The sequence below is a fragment of the Cryptotermes secundus genome, unplaced genomic scaffold, assembly GCF_002891405.2.
Source record: "Cryptotermes secundus unplaced genomic scaffold, Csec_1.0 scaffold65, whole genome shotgun sequence".
Lineage (NCBI taxonomy): Eukaryota > Metazoa > Arthropoda > Insecta > Blattodea > Kalotermitidae > Cryptotermes > Cryptotermes secundus.
The window spans coordinates 555,146-570,828 of NW_019731975.1; the positions used below are offsets into that span (position 1 = coordinate 555,146).

Consider the following 15,683-nt stretch of genomic DNA (forward strand, 5'->3'; position numbering starts at 1 on the left):
TGAGCTGAGACCGCGCTGGAGTTTTCTAACAATAAAACCCTCTTTGCGATCTGTCGCATATAGACACGTGTCGTCCGCAAAAAGGCGTTTCTAGGTATTTAAATAGGCCCCGTGCAAGAAAGGTTGCTCATTAGAGCACTCGAGACTGTACTGAATGGGTAGTTCGTGTTTTGTATTTATCCTCTAGTGGGTCGTGGCGCTGCTTTACATCTCGGAGGCCCGGGTTCGAACTCGGATGACTTCGTGGAAGATTAATGGTGGATGAAATACCACTGGAGCAGGTATTTTTCTGAAAGTTTCATCGGCTTTCCCATGTTAATCATCATTACACCATTGCTCCTTACTCACCTACCGCTGTCTCCTGAAATGTGCTGTAGCCTCTGTCAGGCAGCGCATTATCACATCCTGGGTCTATAATTTGAGGCTGCATTCCTAATATGGCTCTAAGAACAGGTACCGAGCGTCGCGGTTGAATGCATTGCGTTCAGAAGTCCCTAGTTCGAATACCAATTTAGAGACGGTATAATATATATATATGAGGTATTTCTGATTTTTTTTTTCGTAGTTTTTGTAAGTGCAACAGTATTATATTATCCCTTTAAAGCGCAGTAGATGCTATATATACTACCTGACTTAACACACCAAAACTCTAAATTCTGCCCACACAGTGTGTTTATGTGTTTCGTATGGTTCTCACACTAAACATTATTAACCGGTTGGGCTTTGTAGCGGAGACGTATTTCCTGTGAGGTAGGAACTGAATTTTATATATTATTTAGAAGAAATTCGGGAGTCGGGATAACGCAGTTTATATAGCGACGGCCTTACAGGCTGGACGGCCGGGGTTCGATCCCTGGGAGAGGCAAGAGATTTTTCTCTGATCTACAGCGTCCAGAACGGCTCTGCCCCCCCCGCCTCCTGTCCAGTGAATACCGGTGTCTCTTTCCCTTGGGGGTGGATCGGCCGGGGTTTGTAGCTGACCACATACATCTAGTGCCGAGGTCAGGAATGGCAGAATTATATCTCTACTGCCCCATTTGTCTTCATGGCGCCGTGCTTAATTACTTAAGCACAGGGACAGTTTTGGCTTTTTTTGAAGAAGAAATTAAGATAATCTCATAAAGCTGCCTTGCCAGTTATCCTGTAGCGTAGACAAGGCGGCTTTAGATATGCTAAGAACAACAACGGTGTTCTTTCCATCTGCAGTGCCGCCTGGACTTCCTCTAGATGACGACTTTGGCGGGGCAAGACGGGGCCGCGCCATTACCAAGCGGAGAGGGGCCATCAAACACCAGAAGGTTCACGAGGTGAAAGGTCATCGCTTCGTTGCCAAGTTCTTCCGGCAGCCCACTTTTTGTGCATTCTGCAAGGACTTCCTGTGGTAAGTCCTAAAAGCTGAAGTTATGAACGTTTTGTGGGATTTATTTTGATTTGCCGAGCTTACAGTATCCTCTCCTTAAGAGAATATGGTGTGGCTTATGTCTTCATGGTTTGGCTACATCGGGATCCGCTTCTCTGCCAAGAATGGTACAAATCGACGTTTTGAGATTGTCCACAGAACAGAGGTAGTGTACTTGGTTGGGGCACTGCTCTACAAACCTGTAGGTCGCGGGTTCGATTCCCGATGAGGTCATTATATTTTTCAGTTGACCTAACCCTTCCAGCCGCACTGTGGCCCTGGTGTCGATTCAACATCTAACAGAAATGAGTACCATGAATCTTCCTGGGGGTAAAAGGCGGCCGGTGCGTAAGGCTGAAAACCTCATCGCCATCTGTGAGCCGATTGTGTAGAAAATGTGGGAGCCTCGACGTCTCGCAACCTTATGGGCCTTTACCCCGGATTTTCCCATCTTTCCTTTTCTTTCCTTTATTATGAGGGGGGGGGGAGCATAGTTTCGCTAGAAGGTTTCCAGGCTCCGCCCGTTCGTCGTTCTGATAACACAGTAGAAGTGAAGATGTTAGAATGTTTAGAAGCAGTGGCTTGAGACAGGGACAGCGGGGATTTTGAGTTTCAGAATTAATGTTGATGTATAATTTGGAAAAATAATTTTAGTGATTTTGACAGCAGTGGAGCTTTGATGAATTTAAGTCGGGAGAGCTGCATGAGATTCACGCAGTAGCAACTTGGAACTCGGGAGCCGTCTCAGCATTTACTTGAAAACAGAAGAAAACCATGCAAACCTGTGTCGAGGTGACGGGTCGCAGGACCCTCCGGTTGCACACTGACTTCTAACCACAAGTCCGGCAAAGGATATGAAAGATTTCCTGACATCTCCCTGATGTGTGCTGCTGCTTTATTGAAAACATGAATTACAAGTCACATATGACAATCTGGCAGCTTAATTACGTATGAAGACTAACAATACATCGATTGCTGACAGTTTACATCTTTACCTCGACGACCGAATGTCAGTGAACGTGAAGGTTGTGGCTGAGAAGGAAATTGTACTGCTCATCTCGGGATCTTAATCACGAAGTGATAGTACAGTGAACAAACTGATTTGTGTCAGAAGTCACACTACCCCATTGGGGAGAGGACCTATGCATATGGGATATTGGTGGGAAAGCAGATAGGAAGGAGACCACTGGGAAGACCAAGACATAGGTGGGCGAACAATATTAAAATGAATCTTAAAGAGATAGGATGGGATGGTATGGATTGGATTGATGTGGCTCAGGATAGGGACCAGTGGAGAGCTTCTGTGATTAAGGTAATGGACCTTCCGGTTCCGTAAAATGCTGGGAAGTTCTTGAGTGGCTGCATAATTGACAGCTTCTCAAGAAGGGTTCAGCTCCATGAGTGGGTGAGTCACACTAGCCCAGTTGTGAACACCGCATAAATTAGTTCCAAAAGTTTTGACGATGGTACATTAACAGAAATATTATGTTTCTGGAGATTATCCGTCTTGTTGTCTTTATTTAGAACACAACCTTTCGGAGACTGGATTCTGTCTCCGTCTTCAGGTGAAACCTACTGACTTGGACCCAATCGATAGTAGGTTTTACCTGAAGACGGAGACATAATCCAGGCTCCGAAACGTTATGTTTTAAATAAAAAACAGGGCGAGGATAATGTCCAGAAATATAATATTTGTACTGCCTAAATTACCGGTATATCTAATCGACGTTTCAAGATTTGACTGTAGTCTCGTCGGGATCGACTGCTTGTCGATGTGTAGAAAACCTTTTATATTTGTGACAAATGTCGGTCATCGACCCAGCATCCTTCCAATACCATAGCCAAATGCTGACGGCTAGAACGTCTGGATGGTGATGAGACATTGGAGATGAAGGCCGATGGTGACTTTCTTGAGAGCAAGTAACTTGAGACTGCCGTTTCGGTTAATGCGTTTGGCCAACACCACAGCGCGTGACCATCTGCCCCTTTCAGTCTGCAGACAGTTAAGGTAGTCGATAGTTGGTACTTTCATGACCATATTCTTACATAAATATGCAGACGTAACGTCATAATTTAAGTACAGGAATGTGTTAAGAAGAATGTAGAATCATTTTTGATAATTGATGTTAACATAAATTTGATTTGCTTCATTCTGGTCCGTCACACTATTATTTGTAATAATGTTAACATACTTTCATTCATCATTCATCAATGGTTCTACAGCCCTTTGTTTCGGTCCTGGCCGCTTTTTAAGTTTCATAATCTTATACACAGTCGATAGGATTCCTTGTACGGGGGATCAGCCAGTCGCAAGGCCGCTACATACACACAGAACAGCACAAACAGAATAAACGTACACAGACTTCCATGACTCGAGTGGGATTCGAACCCAGGATCCCAGTGTTTGAGCGGGCGGTGAGAGTATCTGCCTGCCTGCCTCACGCGCCAGCCACCCTTTACCCTCCAGGAAAATTCGTGGTACTCATTTCTGTTAGAGGCTGAGTCGACCCCAGTGACATAGAGCGGCTGGAGGGCTTAGCTAATTACCAGAACTTTTTAATCAGTGAACAAAAATACTATAATACAACGTAGTTCTAACACGAAATCATGTAATTATTAATAAAAATTGGCAAATGTGTAACGATAACAGTTAAGTGGGCATTGCATGTAGAACTATCGTGATGTCGGCCTGTTAGACCAAAACCTGGAAGGAAATAAATGAAGTATACAGTCCAGTATTTGCGTACTGCATTGCGTTGACGGCACCTCAACAATTAGAATGATCACGTTTATGTTTCGCCGTGAATAATAGTAGCAACTTTTTAAGAAAATTCTTGATTGTTATTTCCTAATTCAGTGCTTAAAATTCCATTCTGTAAACCATTTATATTTCTCATTTCAGGGGTTTTGGGAAGCAGGGGTACCAGTGCCAGTGTGAGTATTGCTTGTGAAATGAAGTTGCACAGAATGTTACCAACTTACTGTGGAACAGCTTTTAATTATGAACTCTTTTCTTTTCAGCCTGTCAGACTGCGGTGCATAAAAAATGTCATGAGAAATTCCTTGGAAAATGTCCTGGGTCAGGACGAGAATCGGAAAGTACAATAGTAAGTTATTTCAAATTATTAGTAAAATGTGGCGTTTGTACTGTTGCATATGTCTTACATTTGTAATGACAGAGCTCCATGCAAGGCCAGCGCCAGAGTTCTTTGAGCGTCAAGAGAGTTTCCAAGGGGGGCAAGTAGAAAAGTTGCTTACATACTTAAGATTAAGCTGTTTAACAAACTTTTAAAGAACTGAACCACTTTGTTCAAGATCCTTCGCATCAGTATTTTGTATTTCTTATTTTTCCCACTCAATTTTTTTATCTTTTTAAAAAATAATGAAGAAGGGTCAGATTCCTGTCTTGTCCACTTCCTGCCGACGCTAGTGGTCCGTATGGGGTAGTGGAGATAAAATCCATATATTCATAACCTCGGCAGCAGATGGAGGTGAGTGGTCAGTTTCACTCAACGGTGACTTTACCCTCGACGAAACAGCTGGCGATATCCTTTGGCTAGGATTCTGTTTTGGCCCCAGAATCAATCCGAAAACTTCGGAGAAAGAAATACCTTTCGTTACTGCAGGGAATCGAATTGCAAATTCTCTTTTAACTAGTCCATATTCTAATCACCAGGGCCCGGATTTTGATGACCTAAAATATTTTAAAAATCACCTATAAAATGACCAAAAAATCCAGAAAAATGATCTAAAAGTTAAAAAACGACCTAAAATGTATCATGTCGTGGAGAATCTACTAATTGTTTTAAAATGTATCATGTCGTGGAGAATCTACTAATTGTTTTAAAATATATTTTTAATCTTTATTAACACTGTGAACTCAACGTTTAATTTTTAAGTTCGTCTTAGTTTTTATGTTTGAAAATTAAGCAATGTATGATTGAATTTGAAGCTAAATGTTTTAATACGATTTTTTCTAAATATTGCAATATTTAAGTGTAACCTCAGTCAGAGTTGCAATAGATGACAGTCAATATGCGGAGATCCTTGATGGTGAGTGAGCGCCTATTGTCCGACAACATATTCTTGAACGTGAAGAAACTCATTTCCACATCTGCAGACACAGTGGGAGCGTACTTGAAGTTACTAAATCACTAGCATTAAGTTCCTCTTCAATCCTGAAAGCGCTGAAGGGCTCTCCTGTCAGAATTTAAGAAATGCTGCATAGTGTTTCATAACCTGAGTTCTTATCTAGAACATTTTTCATTTTTCTTGACACCATTTTACCATTGTCCCCTTACACTTTCTCCAAATCACTGGCTATTTTTTTCACCAGAGCGAGCGAATCTTCTATCGTTGCTCCTTTCTCCTGCAAGCATTGGATGCCTTCTCTCAAGGAACTGTAATTTGTCTTTATGAAGGCCAGCTGTCCTTCCCTTTCGCTGCACGAGAACTGTCCCTGAGCAGCTTCAGTTACCCTCGCATCCTCCGTCTTCATTGAATATACAGTGTTTTTCACTACCTGAAAATGATCGCAATAGTAAATTGTAGCACCAATCCACGTTCCCCACCCTGTAATGACGGGTTCCGGGGGCAGTGGAACACCAGGAGCCATAGACTTAAACTGCATTTTACGAGCTGGAGCCTTGACGAAAATCTTCTTCGCCCTCGACACGAGAGCATCCACTTGAGGAAATGTTGATTTCACTTCCTCCGTCACTCTATGCAGTGCATGAGCTAGGCAAGTAACGTGCACCAATTTCGTATAAAACGACTTTATTGACTTGCCTGCTTTTAAAATATATGGGGCCGTATACCCTCTGGCCACAGTAGAAACATCGACCTGTCAAAGAGTTTACAAACTGTGGAATGATTAACTTATTCTAGCGCCTCACTCGTAAGCAGAAACACTTCACCTGGTTCATCAATTTCCAAGGTTCCAGTGATGACGTTTGCCACGTAGCGAGCCTCCGTATTGCAGGTCTCATCAATGGAAACGGAAATCTTCTTCCCATGCACTCTATTCCTAATCATTTCCAGGATATTGTTACAGCACTTGGAAAGGTAGTTTTTCCTGAAGGTGGATTCATCCGGGATAGAATGACCACAATTCACTTCCAGAAAATTTTTCAGTTTTTCATTTTGCAGAGCCCAGAACGGAATATTTGAGGACACCAGAGCATAACACATCTGTGAAAAAATCCGATGACTTATTTCCGCCTTCAGATGAACACTTTTGCAGTAACATTTGCACAGATTTCATTTGTTCGAAATATGCACAGCCCGTAAATGCTTGTCGCGGCCGATATGTTGTTATACCGCTAATTTTGTGTCACACGTCTTACAGTATAAAATGTTACAATCAGTTGAAAATATGTCATCTCCAAATTCAGCTACAATCTGCTTTAAATGACACGATTTAGATGGCTTTGCTTTAGGCATCGCGATAAAATGAATCACTCAGCTGCAACACAGAACTGAACTTTTCACACTTGAACCTTTCGTCAACTCTATCTTTGTCTGTACGGTCAAGGGCTAGAGACTGAAGACATAGCTTTATTGAGCAACAGTATGTCATAAAAAGTTAGGGATTCCGACTAGAAATATTTGTAACTAAGCAAATTCCTTTGCACGGAACCTGGAAAGAATCGTAGTGTGAGTGACCGCTGTCTTACCCTGCTGCCAGCTTAATATATCTTATGACATGTAATGTCAGCACTTTCCGCAAAACGAACGGAAAGGACGGGACAGGATTACAACTTATTATTCTATACTCTGGTAACAGGTATTTGGGGTGCAGCTGTAGGCTGCCTTTGTAGAAACAGGAGAAAGGAAAAGAGAAAGAACACTTTACTTGCATATTATTCACATTTCTGAAGACATATTAAGAAGAAATCCCTAAAATGGCTAGAATGACAAAAAATACCCTTAAAAGTCCAAAACTGTATCGAAAAATTACCCCAAAACCGAAAAAATGACTTAAAATTTAAAAATGACAAAATGGCATATAAAAGTTACATTTCTGTAACCAGCAGCTAATCTCCGGGATTTATATATTTGCGGGCATCGAATAAGATACAAGGAAAAAAAGATGACATGTCATCAAAATCCGGGCCCTGCTAATCACTGTACAAATTAGTTGGGGCACGTAGCGTAGTTGGTTGAGACACTATGCTACATGCCGGAAAGTTGCGGGTTCAAGTCCCGAGGTGGTGGATTTTTTTCAGTTGACCCAATCCTTCCAGCCGCACTATGGCCCTGTGGTCGACTCAGCCTCTAACAGAAGTGAGTATCAGGAACCTTCCTGGGAGGGAAAGGACGAGTGGCGCGTAAGGCTGACAACCTTACCGCCATCTGTGAGCCGGTTGTCTAGAGAAAATGTGGGAGCCTGGACGTCTCACACGCCTCCACGACCTGTTACAGAGATAGCTTTACCTTAGCTTTATACCACTGAGCTTCTTCCGGCGCCTGATAATTATCGATATGCGGCCGATATCGGCTACGTGTGTAGGCCCAGTAAATGTATATGCATGTACGTACATGCATTCAGTCCAGAAGCTTTTGTCTTCTCGTCTGCTGTCCAAAAAAATAGAAATTAGAAATACAAAACTGAGATTTTGTCTGTAGTTCTGTATGGGTGTGAAACTTGGTCCCCGACATCAAGGGAAAAATATAGATTTGGGGTGTTTGAGAACAGGCTGTTAAGGAGAATATTTGGACCGACGAGAGATGAAGTGACAGGAGGTTGGAGAAAACTGCAGAATGAGGAGCTTCGTAACTTGTACGATTCTCCAAGTACTCGTATAATTAGAATTATCAAGTCAAGGAAGATGAAGTGGGCAGGGCGTGTAGCCCGAATGGGGGAGAAGACGAATGCATATCGGATATTTGTGGGAAAGCCGGAAGGAAGGAGACCACTGGGAAGACCATGGCGTAGGTGGGTGGAATATTGAAATGGATCTCAGATCTGGTTCAGGATAGGGACCGCTGAAGGGCTCTTGATGACATTATAATGAACCTTCGGGTTCCACAAAATGCTGGGAAGTTCTTGAGTAGTGGCACAATCGGCGGCTTCTCAAGAACGGCTCAGCTCTGTAAGTGGGTGAGTGTAAGTACATGCAAAGCCGTGTTCAGCTTACGTTGTTATGATCCCAACATTCGGGTTTTCTTCTGTCGACGACTGAGTCAACTGACCTACGAGTATTAACGTCACATGCTATGCTGTACCGGATAATGAAGATCACATCAGCCTTTGAATTTTATTTTTATTTAATATTATCACTAACTCAGACCACATAGCGTCGAACGATTTCGACATAGTGAATTGGAAATGGGTTGTAGGAAGCGGCCATGGCCTAATTTAAGTCAAAATATCGGGATTTTCCTCGGGGGACTAAGGAAAACCACGAGAAACTAAGGATACTCGGTGTCCCTGCCGAGATTTGAACCGGGTATCTCTTGAATACAAGTTACATCAGCTTCTGTACCTACAATGATATTACAGCAGACGCTAAAAGCGGCGCCTTGCGACATACAGGCACGTTTCATTGCGAAGTAACAAACATTGTGACACTGGTTCAATTCGCAGCGGCCGCATGGTCTGGGGATCTGGCCAGGGACTGCTTCAGTGCGTAGGCTGGTCGAGGCAGAGTTTTGGAAATAGTTCCGAACCGGAGGGTATAAACTGTGACAACTGGGCAAGACGTTGAGTTCTCCTTCCGTCGTTCCCATAATATCATTCCCCAATATGTTTGCACAATATTTTTGCAGAATTTCTGCTTCAATGCTTATAAATTGAAGTTCTTACAGAGAATGTTGTAGAGTTATACATTCTTGAATATAACACTTTGTAAAGAAATGAAGCTGTCCCTGTAACAGGCTTTGGAGGCCCATAGGTTTGTGAGACTTCGAGGCTCCCACATTTTCTAGACAATCGGCTCACAGATGGTGGTGAAGTTGTCCGCCTTACGCACCGGCTGCCCTTTACCCCCCAGGAAGATCCTGGTAGTCATTTCTGTCAGAGGCTGAGTCAATCCCAGGACCATATTGCTGCTGAAAGGATTAGGTCAAATGAAATTCCAATGACCTCGTCGGGAATCGAACCCGCGACCTTCCGGCTTGTAGCATAGTGCCTCAACCAACTACGCTACCGCGTGACACTTTGTAGGTCGGTGGAAGTCAACCGACGTTTCTGATTAACATGTCGCCTTACCTTCAGGGTCGAAGGGTGAGCTAAAAAGCCATCATGAAACAGGCAGATCAGTACGTTGAGTCGTTCTTAAATCGAAGTCCCGTGAGAAATGATGCAATCATCGTGTTTGAGTGGTTAGAGCTTACACGGTGTGTCCAGGATCCGTTAGGACTCTATTTTTTTTTATTTTGCCCTGCAATGCCACTTGTTGGCTAGTTATGGCGTTAAGATTCTTGAAGTTCCAGCTGTGGCTGTCTATAATTTCAAAGCGCAAGCATCGCTGCATCATGTGTTCTGACCTTGAATGTAACAGTACTGTTCTGACGCTCGTCGGAAAATGGCGGTTGAACAGATAGCCAACATCGAATTTTGTTTGAAGTTAGCCAAGACAGCCGGAGAAGCGTACGAAATGATGAAAAGAGTCGCTCGAACATTTTTAGATGGTATGCTATATTTCATGACGGCAGGGAGGACATAGAAGACGCTCTACATGCATCAAAGCCAAGAACAAGTCGCACTCAAGAAAATGTGCAAAAAGGGGACCGAAATCCTTGCATCAGGCAGATGTGTTTCTGCAAGGCTCGTAGAGGAGCTTTTGGGAATACCAAAAAGTACTGTGCATCAAATTTTGACCGAGGATTTGGGCAAACGGAAGGTCTGTGCGTGGTTTGTACCACACGCGCTGTCAGGCGATGGACAACATGCCAGAGTGGAACACTGAAAAGACATGTCGGTCAGCCAAAGTGATACAAAATTTACAAAATCGATTGTTACTGGTGACGAGACATTGTGTTTTCAATATGAGCCTCTAACAAAACGGTAGAGTGCAGCGTGGTTGAGCCCAAAGTAGCCAGCCGAAACCAAAGAAAGTGCGCACGCAAAAGAGTCGAATAAAGTCACTGTTAACCGTTTTCTTCGATTCCAAAGGAATCATTCATAAGGAGTTTCTGCAGAAGGTCAAACAGTGAATTCTGATTATTATCTCGGAGTCCTCAATCGTTTGTGGGCGAGAAATCTTCGAATTCGACCTGATTATCGAGAGCAAGGTTCCTGGTCTCTCCTCCACGACAATGCCCCACCCTACAAATCGAAGATCTTGCCAGATTTTGGGGCCAGAGAAGGGATCACAGCCCTTGGTAATTCTCCGTATTTGCCAGATTTGGCTCCAACAGATTTCTGATTGTCCCCAAAAGTTAAGTTGGCGATGAAAGGAGATCGTCACGACACCGTCCAAGACATCCAAAGGGAATGTACCGCTGTTTTAAATGCGATTCCACAAAAGGATTACAGTGACTGTTTTCGGAAACTTGTCAACCTATTCCAACTATGTCTTGATTCAGAAGGAGACTATTTTGAATAAAAAGGGTGAAATTTTGAAAATAATTCACGTCTTTTATTTTTAATGAACACAGTCCTAACAGAAGCTGGATATACTGTGTATAAATGAAGCCTGTTTAACGTATAACGTTGTGTGCCGTTCGTGGGAGCAGGGATAGCGCTGTCGGTATAGCGACTGTCTGCGGGTTGGTATTCGAGTCCCAGTACGGGTAAGGTTTTTCTGTTCAACATTCCATCCAATTGTGCGGGCCCACCAAGCCTCCTATCGAACGGATAGAAGGGATCTTTCCCTGTGGTTAAAGCGGGCTGGGCGTGAAGTTGAGGTCACGAATACATGCATCCACTCTTCCACGCCTTCATGGCATAGTGCGTAATTAGTTAAGCACAGCGACAACTTTAATTTCTACCTTACTGTATGCCGTTCGTATGTGGAGGTTCTGTGAGAGGATTGAACAAGGTGCCGCAGATTGCTACGGGGCGAGCGCCCTTTATTGCGTCCAGTTTACCGATAAGAGTTGGTAGTTTAGAGCTGCAGTTCTGAAGCAGACATTTCCAATTGCCGCGGTTAAAGGGAACTTATTGAGTGTGAGGTTCTCACAGCGCTGATTGTGAAAAGGATATTAACACTGTGCAGTCTGCTTGTCACCTTCTTGCCCGTTTATTTCCTGACTGACTACTTGGATCCTGAAATGAAGGCGATGTATTACTCTGAAACGTCATGCGTTCTCCGAGCTACACGGCGTTACAACCAAGATTAGTGTAAAATGTAAAGGTAAAGTTGTCCCTGTGCTTAACTAAGCGCCATGAAGGCGTATGGGGGGAGTGGCTGTATAGATCCACATTTTCTTGACTAGTTTCAGTTGAGTGGTCAGCTTTATGTCCCTGCCGCTTTACTCCCGGGTACCCATTGGTTAGAAGGTTGGGTGGACCCAAGAGCTGGTCTGGACGACGTGGAGAAGAGAATTCTGACCCTGCTGGGACTCGCCGAACTCCGGTCCCTCGGTCATCCAGCCCGTGGCCAGTCTCTACCCCGGCTTATACCTGAATGCTGTAGTCTTCTTAAAGGAAATATGCAATGTAGCCACATAACCTAAAGAATGCAAATGTTACATTTAAAATGCTTTAAATGAAGACTGTTATTAATTCAAAATTTGAAACAAATGTTACCTATTTCAGTGGCCGTGCTTTCTAGGGCCGCTCAGAATCTGGGATCTGTGTTCGAATCTCACCCGGCAAGTTTGTAGCTATCAAGAATTGTAGGCATATATAATCTGTTTAAATTTTGGTTAATGAATAGGCTTGATGCCAAATTATAGTAATTAAACTAATTGTATTATATAGATTCTCGTTTTTCTGGGAGTAGTGGAAGGGAATTGGGAATACAGAGGTATGGCATTGCTTCGTTTGGCTAAAACTGTATGGGAATGTTCAGATCACAAAGCCAGGCCCATAGGGGTCCTGCGGCTCGTGGCGTATGACGCTATTTTCATTTATTCTGGCCAATATGAGCGAATATATTCAATTTAAGGGCAAGGAACTCTGTTCGAACCAGCTAATTAGCAGTGGTGGATTTATATTAGCATCGGACGCCGCTTTTTGGAGGACTGATGTGCCGCCGTTACAGTCATCTCGGGGGATTTTTGTGTTCAGCTTTGGAAGTCAACGAACTTGTTTGATGACTCCGAAAATTCTTCAAATAAAATAACATTCGGAAATCTAGTGTCATTTGCGTCCTATTGCTTTTGCGACTCGGTTAATTCGGTGTTGTGAGTGTATAACTGGTAGAATGGACCTTTTCCTCATAAGTGAATAATTGTGGCTTCTTGTACTATGAATGTGAGGTGTGTTTCCCCATAAATACGGGCTTCGAGATGGGTAACCTAACTCTACAAGTCTCACCATCAAAATAACTATCCTCAAATAATAATCCACCAAAACTGTCCAACTTCGCCCCAGCTACCGCCCCCCAAGTTGCAGGTCGGGTGGACTTTGCCGGTTATAACATGGATATATCCCCGCGGTGTTTGTGCTGTCCTGCGTCAAGTACAGGCCTTGCGGTGGGCCGGTCCTGCGTCTAGGAAGTCCTGCTGAAAGTCCAGAAGTATAAAGGTAAAGTTGTCCCTGTGCGTAACTAATTAAGCACTATGCCATGAAGGCGTATGGGGGAGTGGATGTATAGACCTCGGCACTAGTTGAAGGTAAGTGGTCAGCTTCACGCCCCGGCCGCTGTACTCCCGTGGAAAGAGCTCTCGGTACCCATTGGATAGGAGGCTGGGAGGACCCCAGAGCCGGCCTGGACGAGTGGAAAAGAGAATTCTTGACATCCCCGGGACTCGGTCGTCCAGCCAGTCGCTATCCCGGCTCTACTGAAAGTCCAAATAATTAATGATTGCTGAATTTTAACAGTCCAGAGGGCCTAATCCGTAACAGTTGAAGAAGAAGTAGAAGCACGCAGAATCTCTTACGGATTAGCTTCACGTCCCGGCCCCTTGACTCCGGGGAAAGTGTCACCGGTACTCATTGTGGGCCATTAGAGCCAATTTGGATGCTGTGGAGAACAGAAGATGTCTTGCCCCTGCAATGAATCGAACCCCGGCCGTCCGGTCAGCCCGTAGTCCATCCCTATACCCACGAGATACCTCGGCTTCAGTAAGTAAATTAACAGACGAATAAGGGATAACAAACAAATCATTAGTTACTGTAGTTAATTGGGCCGCGCCATAGCTCAAGCGTTTAGTCGCTGGCTTTCCACCGCGGTAGCTCGGGTTCAGTCCCGGGTCTGGTCAAGTGGGATTTGTGGCGGAGAAATTGGCGCTGGTGCAGGTTTTCTCCGAGTACTTCGGTTTCCTCTGCCAATCTTCATTCCACCAACTGCTCCACAATCACCCTCACCTATCATCTGGGGCTGGTACAATAGGCCAGAAGTGGCGGCAGTACAAGGGACTTAGTCCCACCCCACTAGCAATAAAGAAAAATACTGTAGTTAATTAATTAATTAATGTGTATGTGAATTTGTAATAGTTCAACAAGTTGAGTGTCATTCTGCAGATTTAATATTTACCGCATCTCGTAGTTTCCTTGCAGTCTTGTCACACCGAACCGGCTGGTCTAGCGGCTAAGCTTGTAGACTTGCATCCGGGAAGCTTTCGGTTCGAATCTCGGGGGAGACACTGGCTATTCTGAGTCATGTTTCTCGTTTCATTCTTCATTCCAGCTTGGAAAATCACTCACTCATGGAGCTGAGCCCTTTTTGAAAAGCCGCCAATTGTGCAGCTACTCAAGAATTTCCCAGCATTTTATGGAACCCGAAGGTTCTTTGCCGTGTTCACAAGAACCCTCCACTGGTCCCTATCCTGAGCCAGATCAATCCACTGCATACCATCCCGCCCTATCTCTCTAAGATCCTTTTTAACATTTTCCATCCACCTACGTCTTGGTCTTCCTAGTGGTCCTTCTGGCTTCTCCACCACTATTATATATGTATTCCTCTTCACCCTATTCGTGCTAAATGCCTTGCCTATCTCATCCTCCTTAGACTTGATCATTTTAATTACACTTGCCCAGCTAGGAAAATGAAGCCGGGATAGTGCACTCGGTATAACGACTGGCTATGGGCTGGACGACCGTGGGGTCGGAGTTCGTGTCCCGGTAGAGTCAAGAGAATTTACTCCACGTCGTTCAGATCGGCTCTGGGGTCCACCCAGCGTCCTTTCCAATTGGTACCGGGGCTCTTTCCCCAGGGGTAAAGCGACCGGGGCTTGAACCTGACGAATCACCTCCAACTAATGCCAAGGTCAAGAAAATATGAAGCTATATACACCCACTCCCCCACGCGCCTTCATGGCATAGTGCTTAATTAGTTAAGCACAGGGACAACTTTACTTTTACCTTTACAGCTAGGAAAATGTCAGTATAGAACCTCGATTAGACCACAACTGCTTCCTTCCATATCCTTTGAAATTCATCATTATCATCATCCGTCAGTCTGCATTCCGACGATACACAGTCTCGATACAGAGAGCGTCATCAAACAACTTGCGAAAGAAACCTATTGGAATGTAATGGAGGCAGATGGCAGGCAACTTGTCTGGCTCGGGGCGATATTGACGGCACCTGTATTTGAATTATTGCTGAAGGCGTCCTCAAGCAGCTCAACAGCTCGTCACTGCGTCTATTCTGGTCACTGGCTGACATGTTTAGCGCTCTGCGTCCCCTAGTACACACTTGCGTCACGATTGCCATGTAATTGACAGGTGAAGGCTTTATTGTAACAAACTTTTGACCCGTCACTCAAGTGCGCGTTCTGAAAGTCGGATGTGAATTTTTTTAGGGAACAAGAGTAACCATTCAGAGCGAGATTTGAGAGCTCTATCGACGGTGAATGGGGGCACGCGGTAGCGTAATTGTTTGAGTCACTATGCTACAAGCCGGTAGGACGCGGATTCGATTCCCGATGAGGTCATTGGATTTTTCAATTAACCTAATCCTTCCAGCCGCTCTATGGCCGTTGAGTCGACTCTGTCTAACAAAAATGAGCACCAGGAATCTTCCTGGGAGCAAAGGGCGGCCGGAGCGCAAGGCTGACACTCTCACCGCCATCTGTGAGCAGATTGTCTAGAAGAGGCATGTCCAACTTCAAACAGGTTGTGATCGAATTTTTAGTGTCAAAACTGCCAGTGATCTACCACCCCCTCCTATCGTCGTACCTCGCTTTAAGCAAAAATATTGGTAAAAATAACACGACACATGATGGTT

At 44.2% G+C, this 15,683-nt stretch overlaps 1 protein-coding gene across 4 annotated transcripts in view; it reads left to right on the forward strand.

Moving 5' to 3' along the window:
• LOC111867348 (putative protein kinase C delta type homolog) overlaps positions 1-15,683 on the forward strand; it is a 182,263-nt gene that overhangs the window by 67,197 nt on the left and 99,383 nt on the right. For all 4 annotated transcript variants that reach the window (XM_023857125.2, XM_023857124.2, XM_033752650.1 and 1 more), the window contains 3 exons: positions 1,207-1,381; positions 4,302-4,333; positions 4,421-4,506. In XM_023857125.2, the coding sequence (XP_023712893.1) occupies positions 1,207-1,381; positions 4,302-4,333; positions 4,421-4,506 (293 nt within the window). The remainder of the gene's footprint in view (positions 1-1,206; positions 1,382-4,301; positions 4,334-4,420; positions 4,507-15,683) is intronic.